We start from the raw sequence: 19,263 nt of genomic DNA on the forward strand, positions 1-19,263 counted from the left end.
TTTGTCCAATTAGAGACAGGAATCAGTGAACTACCAGAAGAATCTTTCTCTTTGTCCAATTAGAGACTGGAGTCAGTCAACTACCAGAAGGATCTCTGTCCAATTAGAGACAGGAGTCAGTCAACTACCAGAAGGATCTCTGTCCAATTAGAGACAGGAATCAGTGAACTACCAGAAGGATCTTTCTCTTTGTCCAATTAGAGACAGGAGTCAGTGAACTACTAGAAGGATTTCTGTCCAATTAGAGACAGGATTCAGTGAGCTACCAGAAGGAAGACCTGACCTGCACTACAGTCAACCTCGTTATACTGACACCTTTAATTAGTAATACTGTGGTACCTTTATACTGACACCTTTAAGGAGTAATACTGTGGTACATTTATACTGACACCTTTAAGGGGTAATACTGTGGTACCTTTATACTGACACCTTTAAGGAGTAATACTGTGGTACCTTTATACTGACACCATTAATTAGTAATACTGTGGTACCTTTATACTGACACCTTTAAGGAGTAATACTGTGGTACCATTATACTGACACCTTTAAGGAGTAATACTGTGGTACCTTTACACTGACACCTTTAAGGAGTAATACGGTGGTACCTTTATACTGACACCTTTAAGGAGTAATACGGTGGTACCTTTATACTGACATCTTTAAGGAGTAATACTGTGGTACCATTATACTGACACCTTTAAGGAGTAATACTGTGGTACCATTATACTGACACCTTTAAGGAGTAATACTGTGGTACCATTATACTGACACCTTTAAGGAGTAATACTGTGGTACCTTTATACTGACACCTTTAAGGAGTAATACTGTGGTACCTTTATACTGACACCTTTAAGGAGTAATACTGTGGTACCTTTATACTGACACCATTAATTAGTAATACTGTGGTACCTTTATACTGACACCTTTAAGGAGTAATACTGTGGTACCTTTACACTGACACCTTTAAGGAGTAATACGGTGGTACCTTTATACTGACACCTTTAAGGAGTAATACTGTGGTACCATTATACTGACACCTTTAAGGAGTAATACTGTGGTACCATTATACTGACACCTTTAAGGAGTAATACTGTGGTACCTTTATACTGACACCTTTAAGGAGTAATACTGACACCTTTAAGGGGTAATACTGTGGTACCTTTATACTGACACCTTTAAGGGGTAATACTGTGGTACCTTTATATTGACACCTTTAAGGAGTACTACTGTGGTACCTTTACACTGACACCTTTAATTAGTAATACTGTGGTACCTTTATACTGACACCTTTAAGGGGTAATACTGTGGTACCTTTATACTGACACCTTTAAGGAGTAATACTGTGGTACCTTTAAGGAGTAATACTGTGGTACCTTTATACTGACACCTTTAAGGAGTAGTACTGTGGTACCTTTATACTGACACCTTTAAGGGGTAATACTGTGGTACCTTTATACTGACACCTTTAAGGGGTAATACTGTGGTACCTTTATACTGACACCTTTAAGGAGTAATACTGTGGTACCTTTACACTGACACCTTTAAGGAGTAAGACTGTGGTACCTTTATACTGACACCTTTAAGGAGTAATACTGTGGTACCTTTATACTGACACCTTTAAGGAGTAATACCGTGGTACCTTTACACTGACACCTTTAAGGAGTAATACCGTGGTACCTTTATACTGACACCTTTAAGGAGTAATACTGACACCTTTAAGGAGTAATACTGTGGTACCTTTATACTGAAACCTTTACATTTAAATTCAGGCTGTAACACAAAAAGGTAGACTTTCTGAAGGCACTGTAGATGTCTGTCATTATAGATATACTAGACAGGACTGACTGAGCTAACTATATCTAGATGGCTCAGTCAGTCCTGTCTAGTATAACTATATCTAGATGTCTCAGTCAGTCCTGTCTAGTATAACTATATCTAGATGTCTCAGTCAGTCCTGTCTAGTATAACTATATCTAGATGTCTCAGTCAGTCCTGTCTAGTATAACTATATCTAGATGTCTCAGTCAGTCCTGTCTAGTATAACTATATCTAGATGGCTCAGTCAGTCCTGTCTAGTATAACTATATCTAGATGGCTCAGTCATTCCTGTCTAGTATAACTATATCTAGATGTCTCAGTCAGTCCTGTCTAGTATAACTATATCTAGATGTCTCAGTCAGTCCTGTCTAGTATAACTATATCTAGATGTCTCAGTCAGTCCTGTCTAGTATAACTATATCTAGATGTCTCAGTCAGTCCTGTCTAGTATAACTATATCTAGATGTCTCAGTCAGTCCTGTCTAGTATAACTATATCTAGATGTCTCAGTCAGTCCTGTCTAGTATAACTATATCTAGATGTCTCAGTCAGTCCTGTCTAGTATAACTATATCTAGATGTCTCAGTCAGTCCTGTCTAGTATAACTATATCTAGATGTCTCAGTCAGTCCTGTCTAGTATAACTATATCTAGATGTCTCAGTCAGTCCTGTCTAGTATAACTATATCTAGATGGCTCAGTCATTCCTGTCTAGTATAACTATATCTAGATGGCTCAGTCATTCCTGTCTAGTATAACTATATCTAGATGGCTCAGTCATTCCTGTCTAGTATAACTATATCTAGATGTCTCAGTCAGTCCTGTCTAGTATAACTATATCTAGATGGCTCAGTCAGTCCTGTCTAGTATAACTATATCTAGATGTCTCAGTCAGTCCTGTCTAGTATAACTATATCTAGATGGCTCAGTCATTCCTGTATCTATGATATTCTATCAGAGAAACTGTTGATTTAAAACAGATCTATAAAATGTGTGTAAACAAAGACAGTGATCTCAAAGTATTGGAACAGTGACATGTTGTTGTTGTTGTTTAGGCTCTGTACTCCAACACGTTGATACAATGACTGAGGTTAAAGTGCAGAATGTCAGCTTTAAGGCTATTCCCGTCCATATCAGGTGAAACATTTAGAAATTACAGCATTTTTTGTACATAGTCCCCCCCATTTTAGGGGACCAAAAGCATTGGGGAAAATGGACTTGTGTAGTACATCAGTGAAACATTTAGTATTTGGTCCCATATTCCTTCAATAACTACATCAAGCTTGTAACTCTACAAAGGGGTTGGATGTCCTGTTTGTTTTGGTTGTGTCAGATTATGTTGCAACAACAACAACGTCACTGTCCCAATACTTTTGGCCCTCACTGTATGAAAACATACAGTACATTTAATGAACATAAATGATTTAAGGTCTATGTGTGACTATATTTTAGCGTGTGTGTGTGAGGCCAGTCAGTGTTCTGAGTCGAGGTGGCAGCGTTGCGTTGGCGTCTCGGTGCCAGCGGGGGGAGGTGGCGAGGGAAGGCGGGGTTAGAACACTCAGCGCCACGCTCGGAAGTTTCAGCAGCGACCATAACTCCTCCCCTCTGGTCACTACGGCGACAACATCCTCCTCACTGCCACACCAGGAGACTGCTCCGCTACGAAGCTTAGAGAGGAACAGAGAAACCCTACACACACACACAAACACACACACACACACACACACGAACGGCTGTAGTGACTGGCTATTGTGTGTGTAATTTGTGACTGTAGCCTGTATGGTGCAGTAGGACTGATGGCTGGCTGCATGGTACAGATGGCTGCATGGTACAGTAGGCCTGATGGCTGCATGGTACAGTAGGCCTGATGGCTGCATGGTACAGCAGGCCTGATGGCTGCATGGTACAGTAGGCCTGATGGATGCATGGTGCAGTAGGCCTGATGGCTGCATGGTACAGTAGGTAGGGAGCTACTACAGCAGTGAGCCTGTAGGCCTGATGGCTGCATGGTGCAGTAGGCCTGATGGCTGCATGGTACAGTAGGCCTGATGGCTGCATGGTGCAGTAGGCCTGATGGCTGCATGGTGCAGTAGGCCTGATGGCTGCATGGTGCAGTAGGTAGGGAGCTACTACAGCAGTGAGCCTGTAGGCCTGATGGCTGCATGGTGCAGTAGGCCTGGTGGCTGCATGGTACAGTAGGCCTGATGGCTGCATGGTGCAGTAGGTAGGGAGCTACTACAGCAGTGAGCCTGTAGGCCTGATGGCTGCATGGTGCAGTAGGCCTGATGGCTGCATGGTGCAGTAGGTAGGGAGCTACTACAGCAGTGAGCCTGTAGGCCTGATGGCTGCATGGTACAGTAGGCCTGATGGCTGCATGGTACAGTAGGCCTGATGGCTGCATGGTGCAGTAGGTAGGGAGCTACTACAGCAGTGAGCCTGTAGGCCTGATGGCTGCAGGGTACAGTAGGCCTGATGGCTGCATGGTACAGTAGGTAGGGAGCTACTACAGCAGTGAGCCTGTAGGCCTGATGGCTGCATGGTACAGTAGGCCTGATGGCTGCATGGTACAGTAGGTAGGAAGCCACTAGAGCAGTGAGCCTGTAGGCCTGATGGCTGCATGGTGCAGTAGGTAGGGAGCTACTACAGCAGTGAGCCTGTAGGCCTGATGGCTGCATGGTACAGTAGGCCTGATGGCTGCATGGTACAGTAGGCCTGATAGCTGCATGGTGCAGTAGGTAGGGAGCTACTACAGCAGTGAGCCTGTATGACTGATGGCTGCATGGTACAGTAGGCCTGATGGCTGCATGGTGCAGTAGGCCTGATGGCTGCATGGTACAGTAGGTAGGGAGCTACTACAGCAGTGAGCCTGTAGGCCTGATGGCTGCATGGTGCAGTAGGCCTGATGGCTGCATGGTTCAGTAGGCCTGATGGCTGCATGGTGCAGCAGGCCTGATGGCTGCATGGTACAGTAGGTAGGGAGCTACTACAGCAGTGAGCCTGTAGGCCTGATGGCTGCATGGTACAGTAGGCCTGATGGCTGCATGGTGCAGTAGGTCTGATGGCTGCATGGTACAGTAGGCCTGATGGCTGCATGGTACAGTAGGCCTGATGGCTGCATGGTGCAGTAGGTAGGGAGCTACTACAGCAGTGAGCCTGTAGGCCTGATGGCTGCATGGTACAGTAGGCCTGATGGCTGCATGGTACAGTAGGCCTGATGGCTGCATGGTGCAGTAGGTCTGATGGCTGCATGGTACAGTAGGCCTGATGGCTGCATGGTACAGTAGGCCTGATGGCTGCATGGTGCAGTAGGTAGGGAGCTACTACAGCAGTGAGCCTGTAGGCCTGATGGCTGCATGGTACAGTAGGCCTGATGGCTGCATGGTGCAGTAGGTAGGGAGCTACTACAGCAGTGAGCCTGTAGGCCTGATGGCTGCAGGGTACAGTAGGCCTGATGGCTGCATGGTGCAGTAGGTAGGGAGCTACTACAGCAGTGAGCCTGTAGGCCTGATGGCTGCATGGTGCAGTAGGTAGGGAGCTACTACAGCCGTGAAACTGTAGGCCTGATGGCTGCATGGTACAGTAGGCCTGATGGCTGCATGGTACAGTAGGACTGATGGCTGCATGGTGCAGTAGGTAGGGAGCTACTACAGCAGTGAGCCTGTAGGCCTGATGGCTGCAGGGTACAGTAGGCCTGATGGCTGCATGGTACAGTAGGCCTGATGGCTGCATGGTACAGTAGGCCTGATGGCTGCATGGTACAGTAGGTAGGGAGCTACTACAGCAGTGAGCCTGTAGGCCTGGTGGCTGCAGGGTGCAGTAGGTAGGGAGCTACTACAGCAGTGAGCCTGTCGGCCTGATGGCTGCATGGTGCAGTAGGACTGATGGCTGCATGGTGCAGTAGGACTGATGGCTGCATGGTGCAGTAGGCCTGATGGCTGCATGGTACAGTAGGTAGGGAGCTACTACAGCAGTGAGCCTGTAGGCCTGATGGCTGCATGGTACAGTAGGTAGGAAGCTACTACAGCAGTGAGCCTGTAGGCCTGATGGCTGCATGGTGCAGTAGGTAGGGAGCTACTACAGCAGTGAGCCTGTAGGCCTGATGGCTGCATGGTACAGTAGGCCTGATGGCTGCATGGTGCAGTAGGCCTGATGGCTGCATGGTGCAGTAGGTAGGGAGCTACTACAGCAGTGAGCCTGTAGGCCTGATGGCTACATGGTACAGTAGGCCTGATGGCTGCATGGTGCAGTAGGCCTGATGGCTGCATGGTACAGTAGGTAGGGAACTACTACAGCAGTGAGCCTGTAGGCCTGATGGCTGCATGGTACAGTAGGTAGGGAGCTACTACAGCAGTGAGCCTGTAGGCCTTATGGCTGCATGGTACAGTAGGCCTGATGGCTGCATGGTACAGTAGGTAGGGAGCTACTACAGCAGTGAGCCTGTAGGCCTGATGGCCGCATGGTGCAGTAGGACTGATGGCTGCATGGTACAGTAGGCCTGATGGCTGCATGGTACAGTAGGCCTGATGGCTGCAGGGTACAGTAGGTAGGGAGCTACTACAGCAGTGAGCCTGTAGGCCTGATGGCTGCATGGTACAGTAGGCCTGATGGCTGCATGGTACAGTAGGCCTGATGGCTGCATGGTACAGTAGGTAGGGAGCTACTACAGCAGTGAGCCTGTAGGCCTGATGGCTGCATGGTACAGTAGGCCTGATGGCTGCATGGTACAGTAGGCCTGATGGCTGCATGGTACAGTAGGTAGGGAGCTACTACAGCAGTGAGCCTGTAGGCCTGATGGCTGCAGGGTACAGTAGGCCTGATGGCTGCATGGTACAGTAGGTAGGGAGCTACTACAGCAGTGAGCCTGTAGGCCTGATGGCTGCATGGTGCAGTAGGACTGATGGCTGCATGGTGCAGTAGGACTGATGGCTGCATGGTGCAGTAGGCCTGATGGCTGCATGGTGCAGTAGGCCTGATGGCTGCATGGTACAGTAGGTAGGGAGCTACTACAGCAGTGAGCCTGTAGGCCTGATGGCTGCATGGTACAGTAGGCCTGATGGCTGCATGGTACAGTAGGCCTGATGGCTGCATGGTACATTAGGTAGGGAGCTACTACAGCAGTGAGCCTGTAGGCCTGATGGCTGCATGGTACAGTAGGCCTGATGGCTGCATGGTGCAGTAGGTAGGGAGCTACTACAGCAGTGAGCCTGTAGGCCTGATGGCTGCATGGTGCAGTAGGTAGGGAACTACTACAGCAGTGAGCCTGTAGGCCTGATGGCTGCATGGTACAGTAGGCCTGATGGCTGAATGGTACAGTAGGCCTGATGGCTGCATGGTGCAGTAGGCCTGATGGCTGCATGGTGCAGTAGGTAGAGAGCTACTACAGCAGTGAGCCTGTAGGCCTGATGGCTGCATGGTACAGTAGGCCTGATGGCTGCATGGTACAGTAGGTAGGGAGCTACTAGAGCAGTGAGCCTGTAGGCCTGATGGCTGCATGGTACAGCAGGCCTGATGGCTGCATGGTGCAGTAGGCCTGATGGCTGCATGGTACAGTAGGTAGGGAGCTACTACAGCAGTGAGCCTGTAGGCCTGATGGCTGCATGGTTGCAGTAGGCCTGATGGCTGCATGGTGCAGTAGGCCTGATGGCTGCATGGTGCAGTAGGCCTGATGGCTGCATGGTGCAGTAGGTAGAGAGCTACTACAGCAGTGAGCCTGTAGGCCTGATGGCTGCATGGTGCAGTAGGCCTGATGGCTGCATGGTGCAGTAGGTAGAGAGCTACTACAGCAGTGAGCCTGTAGGCCTGATGGCTGCATGGTACAGTAGGCCTGATGGCTGCATGGTACAGTAGGTAGGGAGCTACTAGAGCAGTGAGCCTGTAGGCCTGATGGCTGCATGGTACAGTAGGCCTGATGGCTGCATGGTGCAGTAGGCCTGATGGCTGCATGGTACAGTAGGTAGGGAGCTACTACAGCAGTGAGCCTGTAGGCCTGATGGCTGCATGGTGCAGTAGGCCTGATGGCTGCATGGTGCAGTAGGCCTGATGGCTGCATGGTGCAGTAGGCCTGATGGCTGCATGGTGCAGTAGGTAGAGAGCTACTACAGCAGTGAGCCTGTAGGCCTGATGGCTGCATGGTACAGTAGGCCTGATGGCTGCATGGTACAGTAGGTAGGGAGCTACAAGAGCAGTGAGCCTGTAGGCCTGATGGCTGCATGGTGCAGTAGGTAGGAAGCCACTAGAGCAATTTGAAGTTCCATTTCAAACATATAATGCAACACTCTGAAAGCCCATTGGTGTGTGTTACCTGGGTATGAGGTCGTGGGAACGGGAAGCCCATTGTGTGTGTGTGTGTGTGTTACCTGGGAATGAGGTCGTGGGAACGAGAAGCCCATTGTGTGTGTGTGTGTGTGTTACCTGGGTATGAGGTCGTGGGAACGGGAAGCCCATTGTGTGTGTGTGTGTGTGTTACCTGGGTATGAGGTCGTGGGAACGGGAAGCCCATTGTGTGTGTGTGTGTGTTACCTGAGTATGAGGTCGTGGGAAAGGGAAGCCCATTGTGTGTGTGTGTGTGTGTTACCTGGGTATGAGGTCGTGGGAACGGGAAGCCCATTGTGTGTGTGTGTGTGTTACCTGAGTATGAGGTCGTGGGAAAGGGAAGCCCATTGTGTGTGTGTGTGTGTGTGTTACCTGGGAATGAGGTCGTGGGAACGAGAAGCCCATTGTGTGTGTGTGTGTGTGTGTGTGTTACCTGGGAATGAGGTCGTGGGAACGAGAAGCCCATTGTGTGTGTGTATGTGTGTGTGTTACCTGGGTATGAGGTCGTGGGAACGAGAAACTCATTGTGTGTATGTGTGTGTGTGTGTTATCTGGTTATGAGGTCGTGGGAACGAGAAGCCCATTGTGTGTGTGTGTGTTACCTGGGTATGAGGTCGTGGGAACGGGAAGCCAGTTTAGCGAGCGCGCTCAGCAAGGAGGTAACCACCCTGGGGGAGGGGCTTCCAGAGGAAGTGATCTCGAAGAGGACTGCCTCCAATGCCTCGAAACAGGAAGTAACCAGATCCACGGAACACCGAGAGTCAAATGACACCGACAGGTACTCACCTAGCACCCACACCTAGCACGCACACACAGACACACACAGGCACACACACACACACACACACACACACACAGTCTCGATCTGTCACCATGTGTCTGTAAAGGTTTCTCTAGTGTGAGTATGTGTGAGTGTGTATAGCATAGTGTGTGTAGTGTGTATAGTAGAGTGTGTATATCAGTGTGTATAGTATAGTGTGTATATCAGTGTGTATATCAGTGTGTATAGTAGAGTGTGTATCAGTGTGTATAGCATAGTGTGTATAGTAGAGTGTGTATAGTATAGTGTGTATAGTAGAGTGTGTATAGTATAGTGTTTATATCATAGTGTGTATATCAGTGTGTATAGTAGAGTGTGTATAGTATAGTGTTTATATCATAGTGTGTATATCAGTGTGTATAGTAGAGTGTGTATAGTATAGTGTGTATAGTATAGTGTGTATAGTATAGTGTGTATATCAGTGTGTATAGTATAGTGTGTATAGTAGAGTGTATATCAGTGTGTATAGTATAGTGTGTATATCAGTGCGTATAGTATAGTGTGTATATCAGTGTGTATAGTATAGTGTGTATAGTATAGTGTGTATATCAGTGTGTATAGTATAGTGTGTATATCAGTGTGTATAGTATAGTGTGTATAGTATAGTGTGTATATCAGTGTGTATAGTAGTGTGTATAGTATAGTGTGTATAGTATAGTGTGTATAGTATAGTGTGTATAGTATAGTGTGTATATCAGTGTGTATAGTATAGTGTGTATATCAGTGTGTATAGTATAGTGTGTATATCAGTGTGTATAGTAGTGTGTATAGTATAGTGTGTATATCAGTGTGTATAGTATAGTGTGTATAGTATAGTGTGTATATCAGTGTGTATAGTAGTGTGTATAGTATAGTGTGTATAGTATAGTGTGTATAGTATAGTGTGTATATCAGTGTGTATAGTATAGTGTGTATATCAGTGTGTATAGTAGAGTGTATATCAGTGTGTATAGTATAGTGTGTATATCAGTGCGTATAGTATAGTGTGTATATCAGTGTGTATAGTATAGTGTGTATAGTATAGTGTGTATATCAGTGTGTATAGTATAGTGTGTATATCAGTGTGTATAGTATAGTGTGTATAGTATAGTGTGTATATCAGTGTGTATAGTAGTGTGTATAGTATAGTGGTATAGTATAGTGTGTATAGTATAGTGTGTATAGTATAGTGTGTATATCAGTGTGTATAGTATAGTGTGTATATCAGTGTGTATAGTATAGTGTGTATATCAGTGTGTATAGTAGTGTGTATAGTATAGTGTGTATATCAGTGTGTATAGTATAGTGTGTATATCAGTGCGTATAGTATAGTGTGTATAGTATAGTGTGTATATCAGTGTGTATAGTAGTGTGTATAGTATAGTGTGTATAGTAGAGTGTGTATAGTATAGTGTGTATCAGTGTGTATAGTATAGTGTGTATATCAGTGTGTATAGTATAGTGTATATCAGTGTGTATAGTATAGTGTGTATAGTAGAGTGTATATCAGTGTGTATATCAGTGTGTATAGTATAGTGTGTATAGTATAGTGTGGTATAGTATAGTGTGTATAGTATAGTGTGTATATCAGCGTGTATATTATGTGTATAGTATAGTGTGTATAGTAATGTGTGTATATCAGTGTGTATAGTATAGTGTGTATATCAGTGTGTATAGTATAGTGTGTATAGTATAGTGTGTATATCAGTGTGTATAGTATAGTGTGTATATCAGTGTGTATAGTATAGTGTGTATAGTATAGTGTGTATATCAGTGTGTATAGTAGTGTGTATAGTATAGTGTGTATAGTATAGTGTGTATAGTATAGTGTGTATATCAGTGTGTATAGTATAGTGTGTATATCAGTGTGTATAGTATAGTGTGTATATCAGTGTGTATAGTAGTGTGTATAGTATAGTGTGTATATCAGTGTGTATAGTATAGTGTGTATATCAGTGCGTATAGTATAGTGTGTATATCAGTGTGTATAGTAGTGTGTATAGTATAGTGTGTATAGTAGAGTGTGTATAGTATAGTGGTATCAGTGTGTATAGTATAGTGTGTATATCAGTGTGTATAGTATAGTGTATATCAGTGTGTATAGTATAGTGTGTATAGTAGAGTGTATATCAGTGTGTATATCAGTGTGTATAGTATAGTGGGTATAGTATAGGGTGTATAGTATAGTGTGTATAGTATAGTGTGTATAGTATAGTGTGTATAGTAGAGTGTGCGTAGTATAGTGTGTATAGTATAGTGTATATCAGTGTGTATAGTATAGTGTGTATAGTAGTGTGTATAGTATAGTGTGTATAGTATAGTGGTGTATAGTATATATATCAGTGTGTATAGTATAGTGTGTATATCAGTGTGTATAGTATAGTGTGTATAGTATAGTGTGTATAGTATAGTGTGTATATCAGTGTGTATAGTATAGTGTGTATATCAGTGTGTATAGTATAGTGTGTATAGTATAGTGTGTATAGTATAGTGTGTATATCAGTGTGTATAGTATAGTGTATATCAGTGTGTATAGTATAGTGTGTATAGTATAGTGTGTATAGTATAGTGTGTATAGTATAGTGTTTATATCATAGTGGTGTATATCAGTGTGTATAGTAGAGTGTGTATAGTATAGTGTGTATAGTATAGTGTGTATAGTATAGTGTGTATATCAGTGTGTATAGTATAGTGTGTATAGTAGAGTGTATATCAGTGTGTATAGTATAGTGTGTATATCAGTGCGTATAGTATAGTGTGTATATCAGTGTGTATAGTATAGTGTGTATAGTATAGTGTGTATATCAGTGTGTATAGTATAGTGTGTATATCAGTGTGTATAGTATAGTGTGTATAGTATAGTGTGTATATCAGTGTGTATAGTATAGTGTGTATAGTAGAGTGTATATCAGTGTGTATAGTATAGTGTGTATATCAGTGCGTATAGTATAGTGTGTATATCAGTGTGTATAGTATAGTGTGTATAGTATAGTGTGTATATCAGTGTGTATAGTAGTGTGTATAGTATAGTGTGTATATCAGTGTGTATAGTATAGTGTGTATATCAGTGCGTATAGTATAGTGTGTATAGTATAGTGTGTATATCAGTGTGGTATAGTAGTGTGTATAGTATAGTGTGTATAGTAGAGTGTGTATAGTATAGTGTGTATCAGTGTGTATAGTATAGTGTGTATAGTAGAGTGTGTATAGTATAGTGTGTATATCAGTGTGTATAGTATAGTGTATATCAGTGTGTATAGTATAGTGTGTATAGTAGAGTGTATATCAGTGTGTATATCAGTGTGTATAGTATAGTGTGTATAGTATAGTGTGTATAGTATAGTGTGTATAGTATAGTGTGTATAGTATAGTGTGTATATCAGCGTGTATATTATGTGTATAGTATAGTGTGTATAGTATAGTGTGTATATCAGTGTGTATAGTATAGTGTGTATATCAGTGTGTATAGTATAGTGTGTATAGTATAGTGTGTATATCAGTGTGTATAGTATAGTGTGTATATCAGTGTGTATAGTATAGTGTGTATAGTATAGTGTGTATATCAGTGTGTATAGTAGTGGTGTATAGTATAGTGTGTATAGTAGTGTGTATAGTATAGTGTGTATATCAGTGTGTATAGTATAGTGTGTATATCAGTGTGTATAGTATAGTGTGTATATCAGTGTGTATAGTAGTGTGTATAGTATAGTGTGTATATCAGTGTGTATAGTATAGTGTGTATATCAGTGCGTATAGTATAGTGTGTATAGTATAGTGTGTATATCAGTGTGTATAGTAGTGTGTATAGTATAGTGTGTATAGTAGAGTGTGTATAGTATAGTGTGTATCAGTGTGTATAGTATAGTGTGTATATCAGTGTGTATAGTATAGTGTATATCAGTGTGTATAGTATAGTGTGTATAGTAGAGTGTATATCAGTGTGTATATCAGTGTGTATAGTATAGTGTGTATAGTATAGTGTGTATAGTAGAGTGTGTATATCAGTGTGTATAGTATAGTGTGTATATCAGTGTGTATAGTATAGTGTGTATAGTATAGTGTGTATAGTATAGTGTGTATATCAGTGTGTATAGTATAGTGTATATCAGTGTGGTATAGTATAGTGTGTATAGTAGAGTGTGTATAGTATAGTGTGTATAGTATAGTGTGTATAGTATAGTGTGTATAGTATAGTGTTTATATCATAGTGTGTATATCAGTGTGTATAGTAGTGTATAGTATAGTGTTTATATCATAGTGTGTATATCAGTGTGTATAGTAGGTGTGTATAGTATAGTGTGTATAGTATAGTGTGTATAGTATAGTGTGTATATCAGTGTGTATAGTATAGTGTGTATAGTAGAAGTGTATATCAGTGTGTATAGTATAGTGTGTATATCAGTGCGTATAGTATAGTGTGTATATCAGTGTGTATAGTATAGTGTGTATAGTATAGTGTGTATATCAGTGTGTATAGTATAGTGTGTATATCAGTGTGTATAGTATAGTGTGTATAGTATAGTGTGTATATCAGTGTGTATCGTATAGTGTGTATAGTAGAGTGTATATCAGTGTGTATAGTATAGTGTGTATATCAGCTGCGTATAGTATAGTGTGTATATCAGTGTGTATAGTATAGTGTGTATAGTATAGTGTGTATATCAGTGTGTATAGTAGTGTGTATAGTATAGTGTGTATATCAGTGTGTATAGTATAGTGTGGTATATCAGTGCGTATAGTATAGTGTGTATAGTATAGTGTGTATATCAGTGTGTATATAGTGTGTATAGTATAGGTGTTATAGTAGAGTGTTTATCGTATAGTGTGTATCAGTGTGTAGTATATTGTGTATATCAGTGTGATAGTATAGTGTATCAGTGTGTATAGTATAGTGTGTAAGTGAGTGTATATCAGTGTGTATAATCAGTGTGTATAGTATAGTGTGTATAGTATAGTGTGTATAGTATAGTGTGTATAGTATAGTGTGTATATCAGCGTGTATATTATGTGTATAGTATAGTGTGTATAGTATAGTGTGTATATCAGTGTGTATAGTATAGTGTGTATATCAGTGTGTATAGTATAGTGTGTATAGATAGTGTGTATATCAGTGTGTATAGTAATAGTGTGTATATCAGTGTGTATAGTATAGTGTGTATAGTATAGTGTGTATATCAGTGTGTATAGTAGTGGTATAGTATAGTGTGTATAGTATAGTGTGTATAGTATAGTGTGTATATCAGTGTGTATAGTATAGTGTGTATATCAGTGTGTATAGTATAGTGTGTATATCAGTGTGTATAGTAGTGTGTATAGTATAGTGTGTATATCAGTGTGTATAGCTAGTGTGTATATCAGTGCGTATAGTATAGTGTGTATATCAGTGTGTATAGTAGTGTGTATAGTATAGTGTGTATAGTAGAGTGTGTATAGTATAGTGTGTATCAGTGTGTATAGTATAGTGTGTATATCAGTGTGTATAGTATAGTGTATATCAGTGTGTATAGTATAGTGTGTATAAGTAGAGTGTATATCAGTGTGTATATCAGTGTGTATAGTATAGTGGGTATAGTATAGGGTGTATAGTATAGTGTGTAATAGTATAGTGTGTATAGTATAGTGTGTATAGTAGAGTGTGCGTAGTATAGTGTGTATAGTATAGTGTATATCAGTGTGTATAGTATAGTGTGTATAGTATAGTGTGTATAGTATAGTGTCTATAGTATATATATCAGTGTGTATAGTATAGTGTGTATATCAGTGTGTATAGTATAGTGTGTATAGTATAGTGTGTATAGTATAGTGTGTATATCAGTGTGTATAGTATAGTGTGTATATCAGTGTGTATAGTATAGTGTGTATAGTATAGTGTGTATAGTATAGTGTGTATATCAGTGTGTATAGTATAGTGTATATCAGTGTGTATAGTATAGTGTGTATAGTATAGTGTGTATAGTATAGTGTGTATAGTATAGTGTTTATATCATAGTGTGTATATCAGTGTGTATAGTAGAGTGTGTATAGTATAGTGTGTATAGTATAGTGTGTATAGTATAGTGTGTATATCAGTGTGTATAGTATAGTGTGTATAGTAGAGTGTATATCAGTGTGTATAGTATAGTGTGTATATCAGTGCGTATAGTATAGTGTGTATATCAGTGTGTATAGTATAGTGTGTATAGTATAGTGTGTATATCAGTGTGTATAGTATAGTGTGTATATCAGTGTGTATAGTATAGTGTGTATAGTATAGTGTGTATATCAGTGTGTATAGTATAGTGTGTATAGTAGAGTGTATATCAGTGGTGGTATAGTATAGTGTGTATATCAGTGCGGTATAGTATAGTGTGTATATCAATGTGTATAGTATAGTGTGTATAGTATAGTGTGTATATCAGTGTGTATAGTAGTGTGTATAGTATAGTGTGTATATCAGTGTGTATAGTATAGTGTGTATATCAGTGCGTATAGTATAGTGTGTATAGTATAGTGTGTATATCAGTGTGTATAGTAGTGTGTATAGTATAGTGTGTATAGTAGAGTGTGTATAGTATAGTGTGTATCAGTGTGTATAGTATAGTGTGTATAGTAGAGTGTGTATAGTATAGTGTGTATATCAGTGTGTATAGTATAGTGTATATCAGTGTGTATAGTATAGTGTGTATAGTAGAGTGTATATCAGTGTGTATATCAGTGTGTATAGTATAGTGTGTATAGTATAGTGTGTATAGTATAGTGTGTATAGTATAGTGTGTATAGTATAGTGTGTATATCAGCGTGTATATTATGTGTATAGTATAGTGTGTATAGTATAGTGTGTATATCAGTGTGTATAGTATAGTGTGTATATCAGTGTGTATAGTATAGTGTGTATAGTATAGTGTGTATATCAGTGTGTATAGTATAGTGATGTATATCAGTGTGTATAGTATAGTGTGTATAGTATAGTGTGTATATCAGTGTGTATAGTAGTGTGTATAGTATAGTGGGATAGTAGTGTGTATAGTTAGTGTGTATATCAGTGTGTCATAGTATAGTGGTGTATATCAGTGTGTATAGTAGTGTGTATATAGTGTGTTATAGAGTGTGTTTAGGAAGTGTGTATATCAATGTGTATAGTATAGTGTGTTATATCAGTGCGTATAGTATAGTGTGTATAGTATAGTGTGTATATCAGTGTTGTATAGTAGTGTGTATAGTATAGTGTGTATAGTAGAGTGTGTATAGTATAGTGTGTATCAGTGTGTTATAGTATAGTGTGTATATCAGTGTGTATGTATAGTGTATATCAGTGTGTATAGTATAGTGTGTATAGTAGAGTGTATATCAGTGTGTATATCAGTGTGTATAGTATAGTGGTATAGTATAGTGTATAGTAGAGTGTGTATATCAGTGTTGTATAGTATAGTGTGTATATCAGTGTGTATAGTATAGTGTGTATAGTATAGTGTGTATAGTATAGTGTGTATATCAGTGTGGTATAGTATAGTGTATATCAGTGTGTATAGTATAGTGTGTATAGTAGAGTGTGTTATAGTATAGTGTGTATAGATAGTGTGTATAGTTAGTGTGTATAGTATAGTGTTTATATCATAGTGTGTATATCAGTGTGTATAGTAGTGTGTATAGTATAGTGTTTATATCATAGTGTGTAATCAGTGTGTATAGTAGAGTGTGTATAGTATACTGTGTGTATAGTATAGTGGTATAGTATAGTGTGTATATCCGTGTGTATAGTATAGTGTGTATAGTAGAGTGTATATCAGTGTTGTATAGTATAGTGTGTATATCAGTGCGTATAGTATAGTGTGTATATCAGTTGTGTATAGTATATTGGTGTATAGTACTATGTGTAGGGTAGTATCAGATATGTGTAGAGTATGGTGTATATCAGTGTTGTATAGTATAGTGATGTATAGTGTGTAAGTAAGTGTGTATATATAGTGTGGTATACAGTGTGTATCGTATAAGTGTGTAATAGTAGAGTGTATACTCCAGTGTGTATAGTAATAGTGTGTATATCAGTGGCGTATAGTATTAGTGTGTATATCAGTGTGTATAGTATAGTGTGTATAGTATAGTGTGTATATCATGGTGTATAGTAGTGTGTATAGTATAGTGGTGTATATCAGTGTGTATAGTATAGTGTGTATATCGTGCGTATAGTATAGTGTGTATAGTATAGTGTGTATATCAGTGTGTATAGTAGTGTGTATAGTATAGTGTGTATAGTAGAGTGTGTATAGTATAGTGTGTATCAGTGTGTATAGTATAGTGTGTATATCAGTGTGTATAGTAATATTGTGACTAATCAGTGTGTAAGTATAGTGTGTATAGTAGAGTGTATATCAGTGTGTATATCAGTGTGTATAGTATAGTTGTGTATAGTATAGTGTGTATAGTATAGTGTGTATAGTATAGTGTGTATAGTATAGTGTGTATATCAGCGTGTATATTATGTGTATAGTATAGTGTGTATAGTATAGTGTGTATATCAGTGTGTATAGTATAGTGTGTATATCAGTGTGTATAGTATAGTGTGTATAGTATAGTGTGTATATCAGTGTGTATAGTATAGTGTGTATATCAGTGTGTATAGTATAGTGTGATAGTATAGTGTGTATATCAGTGTGTATAGTAGTGTGTATAGTATAGTGGTGTATAGTATAGTGTGTATAGTATAGGTGTGTATAGTATAGTGTGTATATCAGTGTGTATAGTATAGTGTGTATATCAGTGTGTATAGTATAGTGTGTATATCAGTGTGTATAGTAGTGTGTATAGTATAGTGTGTATATCAGTGTGTATAGTATAGTGTGTATATCAGTGCGTATAGTATAGTGTGTATAGTATAGTGTGTATATCAGTGTGTATAGTAGTGTGTATAGTATAGTGTGTATAGTAGAGTGTGTATAGTATAGTGTGTATCAGTGTGTATAGTATAGTGTGTATATCAGTGTGTATAGTATAGTGTATATCAGTGTGTATAGTATAGTGTGTATAGTAGAGTGTATATCAGTGTGTATATCAGTGTGTATAGTATAGTGTGTATAGTATAGGGTGTATAGTATAGTGTGTATAGTATAGTGTGTATAGTAGAGTGTGCGTAGTATAGTGTGTATAGTATAGTGTATATCAGTGTGTATAGTATAGTGTGTATAGTAGTGTGTATAGTATAGTGTGTATAGTATAGTGTGTATAGTATATATATCAGTGTGTATAGTATAGTGTGTATATCAGTGTGTATAGTATAGTGTGTATAGTATAGTGTGTATAGTATAGTGTGTATATCAGTGTGTATAGTATAGTGTGTATATCAGTGTGTATAGTATAGTGTGTATAGTATAGTGTGTATAGTATAGTGTGTATATCAGTGTGTATAGTATAGTGTATATCAGTGTGTATAGTATAGTGTGTATAGTAGAGTGTGTATAGTATAGTGTGTATAGTATAGTGTTTATATCATAGTGTGTATATCAGTGTGTATAGTAGAGTGTGTATAGTATAGTGTTTATATCATAGTGTGTATATCAGTGTGTATAGTAGAGTGTGTATAGTATAGTGTGTATAGTATAGTGTGTATAGTATAGTGTGTATATCAGTGTGTATAGTATAGTGTGTATAGTAGAGTGTATATCAGTGTGTATAGTATAGTGTGTATATCAGTGCGTATAGTATAGTGTGTATATCAGTGTGTATAGTATAGTGTGTATATCAGTGTGTATAGTATAGTGTGTATATCAGTGTGTATAGTATAGTGTGTATAGTATAGTGTGTATAGTGTGTATAGTAGTGTGTATAGTATAGTGTGTATAGTATAGTGTGTATAGTATGTGTGTATATCAGTGTGTAATAGTGTATCAGTGTGTATAGTCAGTGTGTATCAGTGTTAGTAGTGTGTATAGTATAGTGTGTATATCAGTGTGTATAGTATAGTGTGTATATCAGTGCGTATAGTCTAGTGTGTATAGTATAGTGTGTATATCAGTGTGTATAGTATAGTGTGTATAGTAGAGTGTGTATAGTATAGTGTGTATCAGTGTGTATAGTATAGTGTGTATATCAGTGTGATATAGTATAGTGTATATCAGTGTGTATAGTATAGTGTGTATAGTAGAGTGTATATCAGTGTGTATATCAGTGTGTATAGTATAGTGTGTATAGTATAGTGTGTATAGTATAGTGTGTATAGTATAGTGTGTATATGTATAGTGTGTATATCAGCGTGTATATTATGTGTATAGTATAGTGTGTATAGTATAGTGTGTATCAGTGTGTATAGTATAGTGTGTATCAGTGTGTATAGTATAGTGTGTATAGTATAGTGTGTATATC

General features: G+C 39.6%; 1 protein-coding gene across 2 annotated transcripts in view; it reads right to left on the bottom strand.

Annotated features, from left to right (window-relative positions):
* Positions 1-1,232: 1,232 nt before the first annotated feature.
* LOC109882472 (AP-5 complex subunit zeta-1) overlaps positions 1,233-19,263 on the bottom strand; it is a 53,750-nt gene continuing 35,719 nt past the window's right edge. For both annotated transcript variants that reach the window (XM_031816431.1, XM_031816433.1), the window contains 2 exons: positions 8,732-8,928; positions 1,233-3,506 (listed from right to left, as the gene is read on the bottom strand). In XM_031816431.1, coding sequence (XP_031672291.1) covers positions 3,266-3,506; positions 8,732-8,928 — 438 coding nt within the window. In that variant the 3' untranslated portion in view covers positions 1,233-3,265. The remainder of the gene's footprint in view (positions 3,507-8,731; positions 8,929-19,263) is intronic.

Source organism: Oncorhynchus kisutch, unplaced genomic scaffold, assembly GCF_002021735.2.
Source record: "Oncorhynchus kisutch isolate 150728-3 unplaced genomic scaffold, Okis_V2 scaffold796, whole genome shotgun sequence".
Lineage (NCBI taxonomy): Eukaryota > Metazoa > Chordata > Actinopteri > Salmoniformes > Salmonidae > Oncorhynchus > Oncorhynchus kisutch.